Genomic DNA, 13,670 nt, shown 5'->3' on the forward strand with positions numbered 1-13,670 from the left:
TAAACATGGGAAACAGAAATCGACCAGCTTAACATTTTCGAATTCTGCATTCAGCTACTTACTTATTATTACTTTTAAAAGGTATGTCATAGTATAATATTCTCTGATTAATCGTCTGCCATCGATTAAAAAAATATAATCAAAAAAATTCAAATATCGATCCCATAAAGCCCATAAATCTAAATCTATATTCTATAAAACTCAGCATTTTGGTATATACGCTTGCGACAGAAGAAGGTTAGTGAAAATGTTGAAAGAACTGTATCAAAGAAGGTACTTTAAAACTTTATTATGTGGATCAGAAAAAGCACGAAATAGGTATAGAGCAGTTGTGCCTAAATTTCCATTTCTGTTGCTCTGAAAGAAACCAAACAGTTATAATACTTTGCAAGTTGCGAAATAAAATCGGTCAATGTTATTTGTTTTTCTTTATAACAGAAATATGTGCTGTTTTTACACCTTAAATTTAATGACTTTTAAAAAAAAAGATATATCCTAAATTTATTCACTTTAATTACATTGAAGAAAGCGAATAATTTTAGATATCCAATTCGTTAATTAAATAACGTTTATAACGGCAAATAACGTTTATAACTTGTTACTTGTTTAATTAAGCGAGTATTTCGCAAATAATTTCTTTTCTTTTTAGTATCTGCACTTATTCCTCACTTTATTACATTTAAGCTTCATAGGCATTATCATCAGTAAAATTTGCTTCCTTTTAGACAATTCTTCCTGATTAAAACTTTATTCGGTACAGGGTATACTTCATAGACAGAATCATAATTTTGTTATAGACTTAATGTATTAAACTTCAAATTTGAAATATAAAATGGATTTTTTTTAAACTAACATATTTCAATATAAAATTAGATCACGAATTCATAAAATATAATTAAATTATGATTATTAATGCAGCCCTAGAAATTGTTCTAAGAACATTTAACAATATCGATTCATAAAAGTTTATTCAAGAAAAAAATTGGTATAAACAGAAATTCTCAACACCAGAATAATGCATGAAATATATCAACTAATTTTACCTACAGTCACTGTAACGAAATATCAAATAATTAAAAATCTTAAGAAGAGTAAATTGTGTAAAAAGTGTAATTGTAAAGTGTAAGCTTGTAAATTGGTTCGATTTTGATTGATTATTTTTTTATTGGATAGATTTTTCAAAAATTCACTCACACTTTGCTTTGCTTATTGCTTCAACCTAAAGTCATGGTTATCTCAGACTATTTAAGAAAATAGAGGTACTGTTAGGGTACTGTTATTAATTTTTTAAAGAATATATTGGCAATAATGCTAAGATTAAGGAATGACTGATGAAATTCGCAAATCTGTTGTCATATTCAATTTTAAAAAATCCGTAAAAGTACTTTTCGATTCTCAGCTTCATAAAACTATATTTCAGTGCCTTTTAGTAAGATCTATCCAACAAATAAAGAATTATCAAAATTGCAGCCATAAACAAACATTCTACATAAGAATTCGTTGACACTTTTTCTTAAAGAAACCCATAGTAGTCTTCCTCAAAAAAATGGTCCCAGTTAGCCATGACTTCAGGCTCATGCAACGAGCAACATCAGATTTTAGTGCGTTTTTGAGAGATTTATCGAACAAAAAAAACAAAATCGAACCAACACCAAAGATTTTAACAAGAGTGTACAGTTCTTTAGTGGGACGCACTGTATTTATTTAAGTTGATTGGCAAGAAAGCTGTTAGGAGGACTTTTTCAGGTCCTAAAATGTATGATTTTGAGAATTACATGCCCAAATTTGTGAGACAACGACCTATGACCCTAATTTTTCGTATCAAATGCCTTCTTAGGATCAGCTCTGCAAATTTGCAAAGAGTGTTGATTTTAATGGTTGCAGAAAATTGTCCAAAAAGCAATCGATAACTTTAACATCCTATTAAATGAACGACCTGTTTACTTATTTGCAAACAATAAAAACAAATTGTATACTATACGGTCAGCGCAATTTAGGTTTTTATTTTTTTTTTGATCCAAAGTCCGGAATGCACCCTGTCTTGTTAGAATAATATTTAGTAAATTCAAGGCTATTGTTTCCTAGTAAAAATATGAGAGACAATCCAAGTTCGGCTTATGAATCCCAAAGATCACCTCGAGTGAAACAGCCCAAATGCCAGAGGGATATGAAAGCTATTTGTATTACTTAAGTTTAACGATATAACGCCATATACCGAACGGGATAGAATTCACAATTTTCTCCAATATTAAGGATGATTTGTGACAAATTTTAACAGTTATATGCGGTAATAACTCCATGAGATGGTGGCAATAGCTATAAACAGTGAATATGGTGATAAGAAACTTATAAAATAGCTCGCGGCCATGGGAAATGGGTTTTCTAAAGGGATTCTAACGTAGTTTCATTATTATAATGTGGAGGCCGCGAACGTTGGAACGTCCGCCTCAAAACGCAATTATTAACTGGAATCAAATGGATATTATAATTTCATATAAGTCATACGACCGAAGAAACGATATGTAAATGTTACCGCCACGATAATACAAAAGGGATGTTTCGTGGTTGCGGATTACATATTTGTACTCCCGTAAGCAGGCGTTAGTGGGAAGACAACAGGGATTTGTGTCTATTGACACACACACCTCCATTTGCTTTCAATATTGACAGACGCGCGCCTCAGTTATCGTTATACCCCAGCAAACAATAATAAGTATTTTAAGCATTTGGTATCTATCGGAATATTGTTTGCCGTATCGCCTGGCCTGAAGCATAATAAAATCTACATCATTCAAAGGTTTCAACAGTTGCTCTAGTACGAATATTTTCATTTACTCTGGCAACAGTTTCTCGATCACATAACATTTTAAATAATATTATAACGAAGATAATAGGTGTGGATACAATATCCCCATTATGGTCTTGATGATTCAGCTTTCCTTATTAGAAATTGCTATTTATACGATAGGTTTCAGTCTATACAGGGTGATAATAATTTGACGATTTTCACAAAAAAAGCAATATTGAGACCTCTATAGGAAATACTAAAATTGGTTTAGTTGAAGAGACAAAAAACAAAGAACTTTTTGTTATTTGAAATTTCAAACTAAGAAAAAGTTTGTGTGAATCCTTAGTACTGCCAGATTTTAATTGTGATAATTACGTATACGGTTTCTGTCTCGAGGTCGAACACAGAATGCGCAAAGTCGAAAAATTTATATAAATACCTCGAACACTAGAGCGCGAGCATTGAAGATGCCAAGTGAGATATTGGCGAAACGTCTACAAGATTCGAGTCGGATGCAGGATTCCAGTATTAGTTCAACAAACGAACGGAATATATTGTGAACACATTTTTCCATCCGTGAATCAATACGTGAAATATATATATATATATATATATATATATATATATATATATATATATATATATATATATATATATATATAGACTCGAGAAATGAACATTTTTCTAGTGAATGCCTTTTACCATAGTACTGAAGGGGAGACTAGAACTGGCCCATATAGAGCGCAAGTGTATATATATATGTATATATCTCCGTCTCCGGAAAGAGGTATCCTCGTGTCAGGTAAGTATTAGAGCTTGTTTGGTCTACTTTTTGTTGGTGCATGCTGTTATAGAATTTTTCGTGCAGTGCCTTTCCGCGCCACCTTGTTTTCAGGTCCTCCAACCGATCTGTCCCGACTGCCGCTTCCTCTAGGCTTGCCAAATTTTATGTTGTAAGTTCCCTGTCTCATGCTGTTATTCTATTGAGGAACGGTAAGTTGCTTGATTGAAAGTATGTTTTTCATTTATTTATTTCATTCAGGGTAACAGCCTTCAGTTTCGACAGTCCTCGTCCACCTTCTTTCCGAGGTAGATATATTCTTTCAATTGCTGAATTTGGGTGCAGCATCCCACGCTTCGTGAATAAGGCACGAATACCGCGATCCAACCGCTGCAGGTCTGTCGAAGACCAGTAAAGTATGTTTATTGCCGTTATTTAGTTCTGTTCTTAGTATTTCAGCCAGTTCCTTGTTATGTTTTTGTCTGATTTCGAAAGACTCCTCAATACCGAGGTATGTCTATGGCAAGAGGTATGTCTTTTCTATTTGCAGAGCTTGTATGTCGGTACCGTCCGTCAGGGCAACACTTCCTCCTTGAACCATTCTGACCCTTTTCACGTGTACAACGGAGCACTTTTCCGAATTTCATTTTGATATCGGCGCTAAAAATCCAAACCAGCTCTAATTTGCCTGCAAGGTAAGTTATGCCTTTGGTGTATAGCTTTAGGCCATCCGTAGCATCTTGCTCAATGAATTTAGTGCAAGGCAGAACCATGCTGGGCTCAGGCTGTCACCCTGAAATAGGCCCGTTTTAATGGAGATTTCCTTACTTATATAAGATTTCACCGCTACCCTGAACGACAAAGTGGTGCGCATAATCTCCAGTAGCCAGGAGTGTGGCATTGAATCAAACGCTTTTTGATAGTCGACCCAGGCCGATATTAATATTTTATACACTGTTGGTAAGCACGTAATTGGCCTGTAATTTTAGCGATCTCTGCTTTCGCCTCTTTTTGGAGGCATATGAGTTGTACTCAGCGTGAAGTAGTGTGCAATTTTTGCTGGGTTGTTGATTGCTTCTTGCAGGTGTTGTGCTAGGGACTCGTGTGTCGTTGTGAAGGCTTTCCACCAATAGTTGTGGATTCTGTCGCTTCCAGTCGTGGTCCAGTTTTTCAGCCGCTTGGCTGTCTCGGTAATGTCTATCTTACTGACTGAGACTCTTGCCATTTGACTTATGTTATGCACGTGCTCCCTCTCTGTGTCTATCCATGCGGCCTGGAAATTATGGTTTACTTCCTGGGACCATATATTTGTCCATTTGGACCTCCGAAGATGGCTCTCCATTTTGCTTCTTCTCTTCTTCAAGACTGCGGTGGAATAACCTTTGACGAAAAGACGGTTTTCGTTGAAACATGGTGTCATAGTGTGGTACCTTCTTAGACGATTACCCAAAGCTGCTATTTTTTGTGTCAATATTTCTACGTGTTTTTTAATAGCCTGCCGGTGGTTAGGTTGCGTGAACTTTATTTTGGCCAAATTGGCATATGTTTTCATTTTCTTTCGAGCTTTTTTGCTCACTCTCGCTTATTCAGGTAATGTTTAAGGAGACCAATCGCTTTCCGGTAACAAGTGATTCTTGTTTCTAGTCTTTTCTCCCACGGTGGTTGCGGGCTGGTGTAAATACCACTATGACAAAGCCCCTCAAGATCTCCGCACTGTTCAAAGATTCCGGCCAATGCCATGTTCATTGCCGTCACCATGGCTTTTGACTCGTTACCCATCTTGCATCTCGGTATTACTGGTCTTGCATCAATTGCTACCCCTTCGAACCTTTGATGGATTTCTTGAAACATAGTTCTTAGCTCTGCTAGCTCTGGTCGCTGGTCTTCTTCGCTGAAGATAAAAGCTTCCTTTGTTTGATGTTGCTTATCTATCTTACCAGTTGCTGCAGTGTGATTGTTGTTGTTGGGTACTCCGCACTGTTCTAACACTTGCGCTCTGTATGAGTCCCTTCTAGTTCCCCCCTTCAGTACCATTCATTAGAAAAATGTTCATTTCTCGAGTTTTTTTTTTCACGTATTGATTCACGGATGGAAAAATGTGTTAACAATATATTCAGGGATATCATCGGTTCGTTTGCTGAGCTCCTACTGGAAACCTGCATCCGACTGCAGACGTTTCACCAAGATCTCACTTAGCATCTTCAATGCTCGCGCTCCGAAGTGTTTTCGGCAAGAACTGGCAACGCCTCTGGTATCCTGGCGAGAAGTAAAATAATTGAATGAGCGAGTTCGAAAATCGTGCGAGTTCAAAATCAGCGTTTCCAGAAAATCAGTAAAAACCTTTTAACATTGAAACTATTCGACATATGATTTCGGCTAGCAAAGTTTTAGGTCTCGTGGTTTGCAATGTATTTTTAATAGTAGTTTTTCAAAAAATAAAATGCACTACGAATAGAAAGAGGGAATGGACTTGTACGGTTTTTTAACTCAACCCCCTATATAAAAAAACTAATGAATATATGTTGATTTTTTTAATCTTCATTACAGCAAACGGTTCCTTATTGGAGCCGGTGCCTCGAGTGCTACACGTTTTTTGTAAATAGTAGGCCAACAGTTTTTAAAATCAGTAATGTCGGCGTGTCGGATTCGCTTAGCAGTAAACGGTTGCCTTTTTCTGGAAGTCAATATTAAATTCTCATATTCTTCTGGAGTGTAAATTTGTTTTCTGAAATTCCGTTTTGCACATCCGAAATCTCGGTCGCAGGGCAGGAATGAATGTAGTCTTACTCGAAAGTAGAGATAGATTTTGTTGAACCTCTTAGTTGTCTGTAATGCTAAGAGGAAACGAACCATTGTTTGATTTCGGTTCTGCCCAAGTCACGGACATGTATGGTTTTTCTTCTCATTCTACGAGTGCAATCAGTTGTGCTACCTTAACGGCTATGTACCTGACTGATGTATGTTTTTACGCTCAATTGATGAAGATACAAATTTTAAACAAAATGACTATCTTATTTTAAAATGTCAAATTTTGGACTTGTACGATTTTCGAACTCACCGGTTCAATTAAAAAACCGCCCACTAGATGGCATCTTCACAAAATTCAGACAACCAGGATCAAAGAACGAACAGATAATGATATGATGAATACTGAATGAATGAATAAATCCACTTAACACAAAAAGAGTTTTCCACAAATCCAACAATTCCAAAAATCACAAAACGAAAAATCAAAATACCCCCAAGGCAAGCTGCGAAACAACGAATGCCAATGGTAACGCTAGCTATTATATCTGTACAGACAACAATACCAACTCCATACTTAATAACACTGTTTTATAATTTTACTTGCTTCCTTGCTTCTTTCATGCAAGAACGATATTATTTCCAAGTTGAGAATAGTCGTAATCGAAATCGTTGCATCGTTTTCATTAGAATTGTTATATGACAAAACCTAAAAGTAACTTTCTCTCCTCTTCTTTTCCATTTTAGTCTTTGTGCTTTAATGTTTACATGAAGACAGCGATTATGCTTTGGGTTTTGAGCCTACAGTCATACATTTACATTTACACTAGTTATACTTAATTTTTTCTTTGTATCTGTACACGGTAGTAGAATCTTTATTTCGGGTTCCCTTTTGATATGTTTTTTGTTGTCACGGCCACCAGGGACTATTTAAAAAAAGGAAGGAGAGGAAAATACTATTCGGGATTTCTTAATGAATCAATTGACAACGAATTCTTATTAGAAACCAAATAAACTAATTTCTATACAGGGTGTTTATTTACGTTTTGTTTTGATAATTTTTTTTTGCAAAGCTCTGTTAAAAACGCAAAAGTCATTTTTGATGCCAAATATGCAGAAGACCTATTTAGGATTTATTTAAGAATAAAAATTCTTATTCATTCATTCAAGCTGAACTATGCTTACGCACTAATTCTGTGGAAATTTTTGTTTATGGCTAAAATTTTGATAATTCTTTTTTTTTGTGGGATTGATGTTACTAAGAGGCACTGAAACGGTTTTTTCATATAGCATCGACTAAAATCATGACCAACTGACACAGTTTTTTTAAAGCGGAAAATCGGGAAGTAGATTCATGACTAAAGCTTTTAATGTTTAAAAAAACAAATGTTTATCTTGCAAAATAACCATTGCTTTGGGTGTGATTTTAAGATCTTAAGATTTTAAGAAATTAATAATGAAAATCGGAAACGATTGAAGTAATAAGCAGAACAAGATTTTAGTGCATTTTTGAGAAATCTAGCCGTCAAAATCGAATCATAAACAAAGATTTTACAGGGGTATGCAATTTTAAGTGCGACGCACTTTATATTTTATCCCACCTTCGATTACCTTGTCCTACTTGTAGATTTCGCTTGAATAAGAAATTAAAGTTTAATATTTTCAGAAAATTCAGATTATTTAAAAAACTTTAAGGTATTATAAACGTTACTAAAACACGTACGTCGTAAAATCTAAAAATTCAAAAGTAAACTTTTTGAAAACCTTGCATTTTGGTTACAATTTTCCGTTTCGCAATTACATTTAGATTATTTTAAGCACAATTGCAAAAAATAAATCCCAAACAAAAAGGTTTATTGGAAAATTAAAGTCTGACTTTTCTCGAAAACTATTTATCCGATTGAAAAAAATATTGGAGATCAGCACCAAAATGTTCGGCATTTTTTATTACAAAATGTAGAGGCATTTAGTCGAAAACAAAAACTGTTATTTTTCCCTCATCGAAAAAAGTTTCGCGAAAGATTCATGATAGTCAACTTTCACAACCCTTTAAGTTCAATGTTCGCAAACCAGCTACGACACCATAAAGTGTTGTATATAGTGCCATCTAGGCCATTGTAAAAGAATTAGACAGAAAGAATTACTTTTTGTTTGATCTACTTCCCGCTAGATGGCGCGGTAACATTGAAAATTCTTTGTGGAATTTCGCACACTGTCAAGAAAGTGTTTACTGACTACTTTTCAGCGTAAATAACAGCCGGCTTTTATCAGTGATGCATTGAAACAACTAAGAATATTAAAAAGTAGGTATTTTAACATCCTGCCAGTTTCCGTAGATACACGTACCTGCACGTTATAAATATTGACCAAACAACTTCAAATATCTAATATTAAGTTTGATGGTACTTTTTACAAAACTACTGGATTCCTCCTGCGTCGGTTTTTGCTGAGTCGAAATTGCTGACGTTTCGCCAATCATCCTGTTGGCTTCTTCAGAGCTTGACTGAAACTGGCTCGTATTTTACTCTGTACCTGCTTATATATTGTTTGAGGGGGGCGCTAATGAGGGCCAACACCGCCTCGGATGACTGATTCCCAAATTGGTGACAGGTAGAGACCTGAGTCGCGGTTAAGATTGATAGGTTGTTTATAGATTTCAAAGAACACGAAAGAGCCTTACGACTAAGACAAATAAACTCATCGGCTGTTGCCGAACACACTCATGAAACCGGACAAAATGTTATTCGATAAAACTAAAATTCTTGCATGTAATCAGTTTTTCTACCAACGAAAAATCCGAGAGTATATAGAAATCTATAAACAACCTAACTGACTCAAGTCTCTTCCTGTCACCAATATGGGAATCAGTCATCCAAGACGGCGTTTATGGCCTCATTTGCTCCCCCCTCAAACAATATATAAGCAGGTACAGAGTAAAATACGAGCCAGTTTCAGTCAAGCTCTGAAGAAGCCAACAGGATGATTGCCGAAACGTCAGCAATTTCGACTCAGCAAAAACCGACGCAGGAGGAATCCAGAAGTTTTGTAAAAAGTATTACAGTAGCCTGTGGAATTTTCTTTGAAACATTATGCTTGATTGTATATGGTGTTTTGTTGTGTCCTCAAAATGGTCAATTGTTTAATTAAAGGATACTTTTAATTTTCCGATTCCCGAATTAGGGATTTCTAAGGGAGCATTATGTTTTTTGTAAAATAACGTCAAATGAGCGCTTTTTGAGCATGCAAATGATTTTAAGTTGGAGTGCTAAAAAGTTGCCTATAGTATTTAGAAATGTTATGTGATGGATGACATAAAATAATTATGTTTAGACGAGTTTAATCTACCAAGCTGATTTTGCTGTTGTGTTATATTTTTTAATTGTACTTCAGGCCGTTTTGCAATTTGTAGCAATGTTCCTTAGTTAAGTGCAGGGAAAAAGTAACTAATTATCACAAAAATCTGTTTTTCAAAGAAAAACTCTCTGTAAGTAGTAATTTTTTCTCAATGAAGAATGGTGTACATAAACAAGTAACAAAAAGAAAAGAATAAATATATTTATTACAAACAAACATTTAAACTAGGTTAAAAATTATTTAACAGGCATAACAACTATTATGTAGGTTCCTAACGTGTTAATAAGACATTATAAACGGGAGTGAATATTGTTATTGTTTATAGTTTTACAATGGAAACAAAACAAAATTTCTGTTAACTAAAGCTACAGGAACTTAAATAGACTTTTCCAAATTATTACAGGTAAATCAAGCTAAACAAAATAAATAAAAAGATCTAGCAAAAAGACTAGACGATATAAATTTAAAATTAAATACACTAAAACACGAACGCATTACAAGAAAAGTGACTCGAATTCTATGTAAGTTTTCTCCGACAAAATAACATTTTTCGCATAGATTATGTTATAATAACAGCGATTAAGTTGACCTTAAGAAGTAAATTAAAATGTTATCTAGAAAATGAAATACAGTTTCAAAAATGTGCAAAAATATAATAACTCAATATTATGTCTATTTTATCTGGGAACTCGACAACCCAACTTATTAACATATTGTGTAATTTTGGTGGCAACTTAATTTTAAAACAAGATTTTTTTTAATTCCTTATTTTTTATTACTTGGCTATTGGAGACCTGGGAATCCTTACAGAAAAATGTACCTACTATAATAGATTATACAAATGGTTCAGACCAGTACTTCACTGTTGTACCACTATATCTTTCAAAAATGTTATTAGCCTTTACTCTGGATCTTAACTTAACATCTTTGGGTTTCAGTACACTCTTGTGATTACTCAACATTCTAGTAGGGGTAAGTATAGATTTCGAACTCAAACCAGTACATTCCAAGAAATGCTCGTAAGTGGGTTCCGAATTGTATCCCTTTGTTTTCTGTTTGGCGACTGGTAAAGCTTGCCCTCTGTGAATTTCTAATTGTTTCTTTAATTCCTCTACTGAACTCATGTTCAGAGGAGGCACAAGATTGTCGGGGGTGGCGCGAACAAGCTTCACTCTGGTCGAAGCATCGTTGTTGGGGCCAGATGTTACCCTTTTGGAGGTGACCTGCCCTTCTACACTTTTCAACTCCTCCGTTTCCTTTTCATTCAGCCCCTCCTCAACATTATACTCTTCAATTTCGCAATCGTCTAATTTAAACTCCTCAAAATTTTGACTTAAATCGAAATTTTCAAATTTTGGTGTGTCCGGCGTATCTGGTAGAGTAGAAAAATGTTTGTCCAAATTTTGCACATTTTCAAAACTGGCAAACATTTTTTTGTCTATTTTACCAGGTTTCTTTTTGATGTCCGATAAAATCTGGTGACTATTTAAGCCACTGATTAAGTTGGAGATAGAGGTACCCATCAGTATAGGTTTTCTACTTTCTCGTGCCTTAGATTTCAAAATTTGGGTATTGTTTTTAACGTAATTGTCCTGGGAAATTCGTTCTTCACTTTTTTGGTCCTCACTTTCATCTGGTATGATTATTTCCGATACTTGCGGTAGTTTTGGAATTTCAGTGTCCTGCTTTTTTTGAATGACCTTAGGAGCGGTACCGGTCTCTTTTTTTACTGGTGACTGTTTAGCGACTTGAATGTTGAATTTCTGCACACACTTTTTAACCACCAAACTCGGACTATCATTGAAGTTGGCCAAATCGACTTTCTTGCCGACTGGCGAAGGCGCATTGATTTTCGCCATTACATCGAGCGAGGTTGGCGCGTTGATCTCTGCAACCACGCTAATTTTTTTGACGGAAATGTTCTTCTTTTGAGGAAGATTAAGTTCCGAAATTGAACAGTAGTCTGGTTCGTATTCAAATGCAGTATTCTTCTCAGCAGGTAACTTCTTGGGTAAATGTTGGATTTTGTACTTAGATACCAAATTTGCTGGTTTTGGAGGTAAGGCAGGGGGTGTTCTGAGAATTTTAGCTTTGCGAACTATTGCTTTATCCTCTTGTCGATCTTTCTCACATTGACCTTCCAATTCCACATAATAGTGGCTTATTTTTGTATCCAGAGAAACATTACCAAGTTGTTCTTGATGAACTTGTTCGGAAAATGAATCGGAACACTGGCTCATTATTTGTTCATAGTCGTTACTGTATATACTTTGGGGAGTTTCGTAGTAGTTCGGAGGTTTCTGAATAGGCGTCTCGTAGTAGTTGTGACTATGTTGGCTATTTTTTATATTTTCTTCCGTAAGGATTTTTTCCTCCTCGTCACTAAATTTCACTCTTTTATTATTTTTTACAGACTTTCGTTCAATGTTAGGTGTTTTCGGTGGAGAACTTAGCGAATCGTTAATGTTTTGTAATAATATTTGATTGACGCATTCCAGAACTGGATTATTTCTATATACATCTCGCTGCTCTTCATCTTCCTGATCGCTGGCACTTGCGTACCAGTTTTCATTTCCATCACCTCCTCCCTCAAAGACAGGTATTGTTTCAGTCAGTTTTTTTTCTTCATTCGCAGGTGTTTCTCCAGTCTTGTCATTTGACTGATTATGTTCGAGTCTTGGCGTCTCTTTTTCATCAAATCTTGCATTGATAACCGTTTTGTCGCATTCAGACGACGACAAATTGAAACTTGACTCAGAGTCGGTGCTCGCATTCTTGCTCAAAATCGATTCAATGTTTTCGGATACAATGCTAATTTTGTCGCTGATGCTTTCTGGTGGTAGAGAGTCTAAATTGTCATAATCGGCGCTAGTATTATCCTCGTTTGACAAAGGACTTTCGTTCCTAACTTTTTGAACTTCAAAATATGGATGGAGCGGATTGTTTTTCTTATTTTTCGTGTATTTCTTGTCATCCAAAATGTTCTTGTTATACCCCCTGTCAGATAAAGTGGCATAAGTTTCGCTGCTACTATCTAAAGATTCAAATGCCGAACTCTGATAATCGTGTTCTATGGCTACGTATTCGGAACTACTATCCAAACTTTCCAGAGCAGGACTAGGGGTGTAATACTGATTGCAGTTTTTACAATACTGACTTTGTAGCAGTGTCTTAATGTCGTTCCTCTGAGTTTTGATGATGTAATCTTTCTCGCTCAGCTGATGACTGATGAATTTCTGTTCCTGCTTAAGCCGGGCTTCGAAGATCAACAGCGCTTTCAGTACTTTGGCCAATTGCGTATCGCGCAGCGCTTTCTCGGTTTGGAAGAGGCGTTCTTTGTCTTGCAGTTTCCTGGTGTATTCGGCCACCAACTGACGGCACATTTTCGTTTGTATGTGGAGGCAATTCTGCGCTTTCTTGAGGTCTTCGCGAACTGCCTTCATTTCGGATTCAGTGTAAGCGATCTGAAACAAACGTTTATGGAAATTAGCACTAGCAATAGGATCCATACTATAATTTTATTATTTTTCAATCACCAACTTTCGAAAAAATGGTTAAATACACACTGATGCACTCTGATTAAATGAATACAGATTAATAAACTTTCAAGTTTCATGATGTATTCATGGTAATGTACTTTTTGTCTTTGGACAAAAAGTACATTACCCCGCGTTTCCCCATCTTCAAATCAGCATAGAACTCTTATTTAATATGTCCTTAAAAAGACATATTTTCTTATTTATGCGATAATTTGCGATCTTAATGGGTATCTATTTTTTTTAGAAGTGCTGTCAGTGCTGGTATATATTTTTAATTTTGGTAAAATTTACTATTGTAGGGTTTTTGAACATGCAAAATTCAAAAATGCTAATGGCAATGTTGCCAGATTTACAGCTTTTTGAGAAGAAATATTTATATCCTAGACTATTAAGTGTTTTTTGACTAATGGATGACATATAGCATACATGACAGTCTAAAACCTGTGTTTGCCCTGTGTCATTT

General features: G+C 35.4%; 1 protein-coding gene across 1 annotated transcript in view; it reads right to left on the reverse strand.

Annotated features, from left to right (window-relative positions):
• Positions 1–9,873: 9,873 nt before the first annotated feature.
• LOC132700367 (uncharacterized) overlaps positions 9,874–13,670 on the reverse strand; it is a 28,640-nt gene continuing 24,843 nt past the window's right edge. The window contains exon 2 of the mRNA XM_060667626.1: positions 9,874–13,132. Coding sequence (XP_060523609.1) covers positions 10,502–13,132 — 2,631 coding nt within the window. The 3' untranslated portion in view covers positions 9,874–10,501. The remainder of the gene's footprint in view (positions 13,133–13,670) is intronic.

This window comes from Cylas formicarius, unplaced genomic scaffold, assembly GCF_029955315.1.
Source record: "Cylas formicarius isolate icCylForm1 unplaced genomic scaffold, icCylForm1.1 PGA_scaffold_4__25_contigs__length_36172078, whole genome shotgun sequence".
Taxonomy (NCBI): domain Eukaryota; kingdom Metazoa; phylum Arthropoda; class Insecta; order Coleoptera; family Brentidae; genus Cylas; species Cylas formicarius.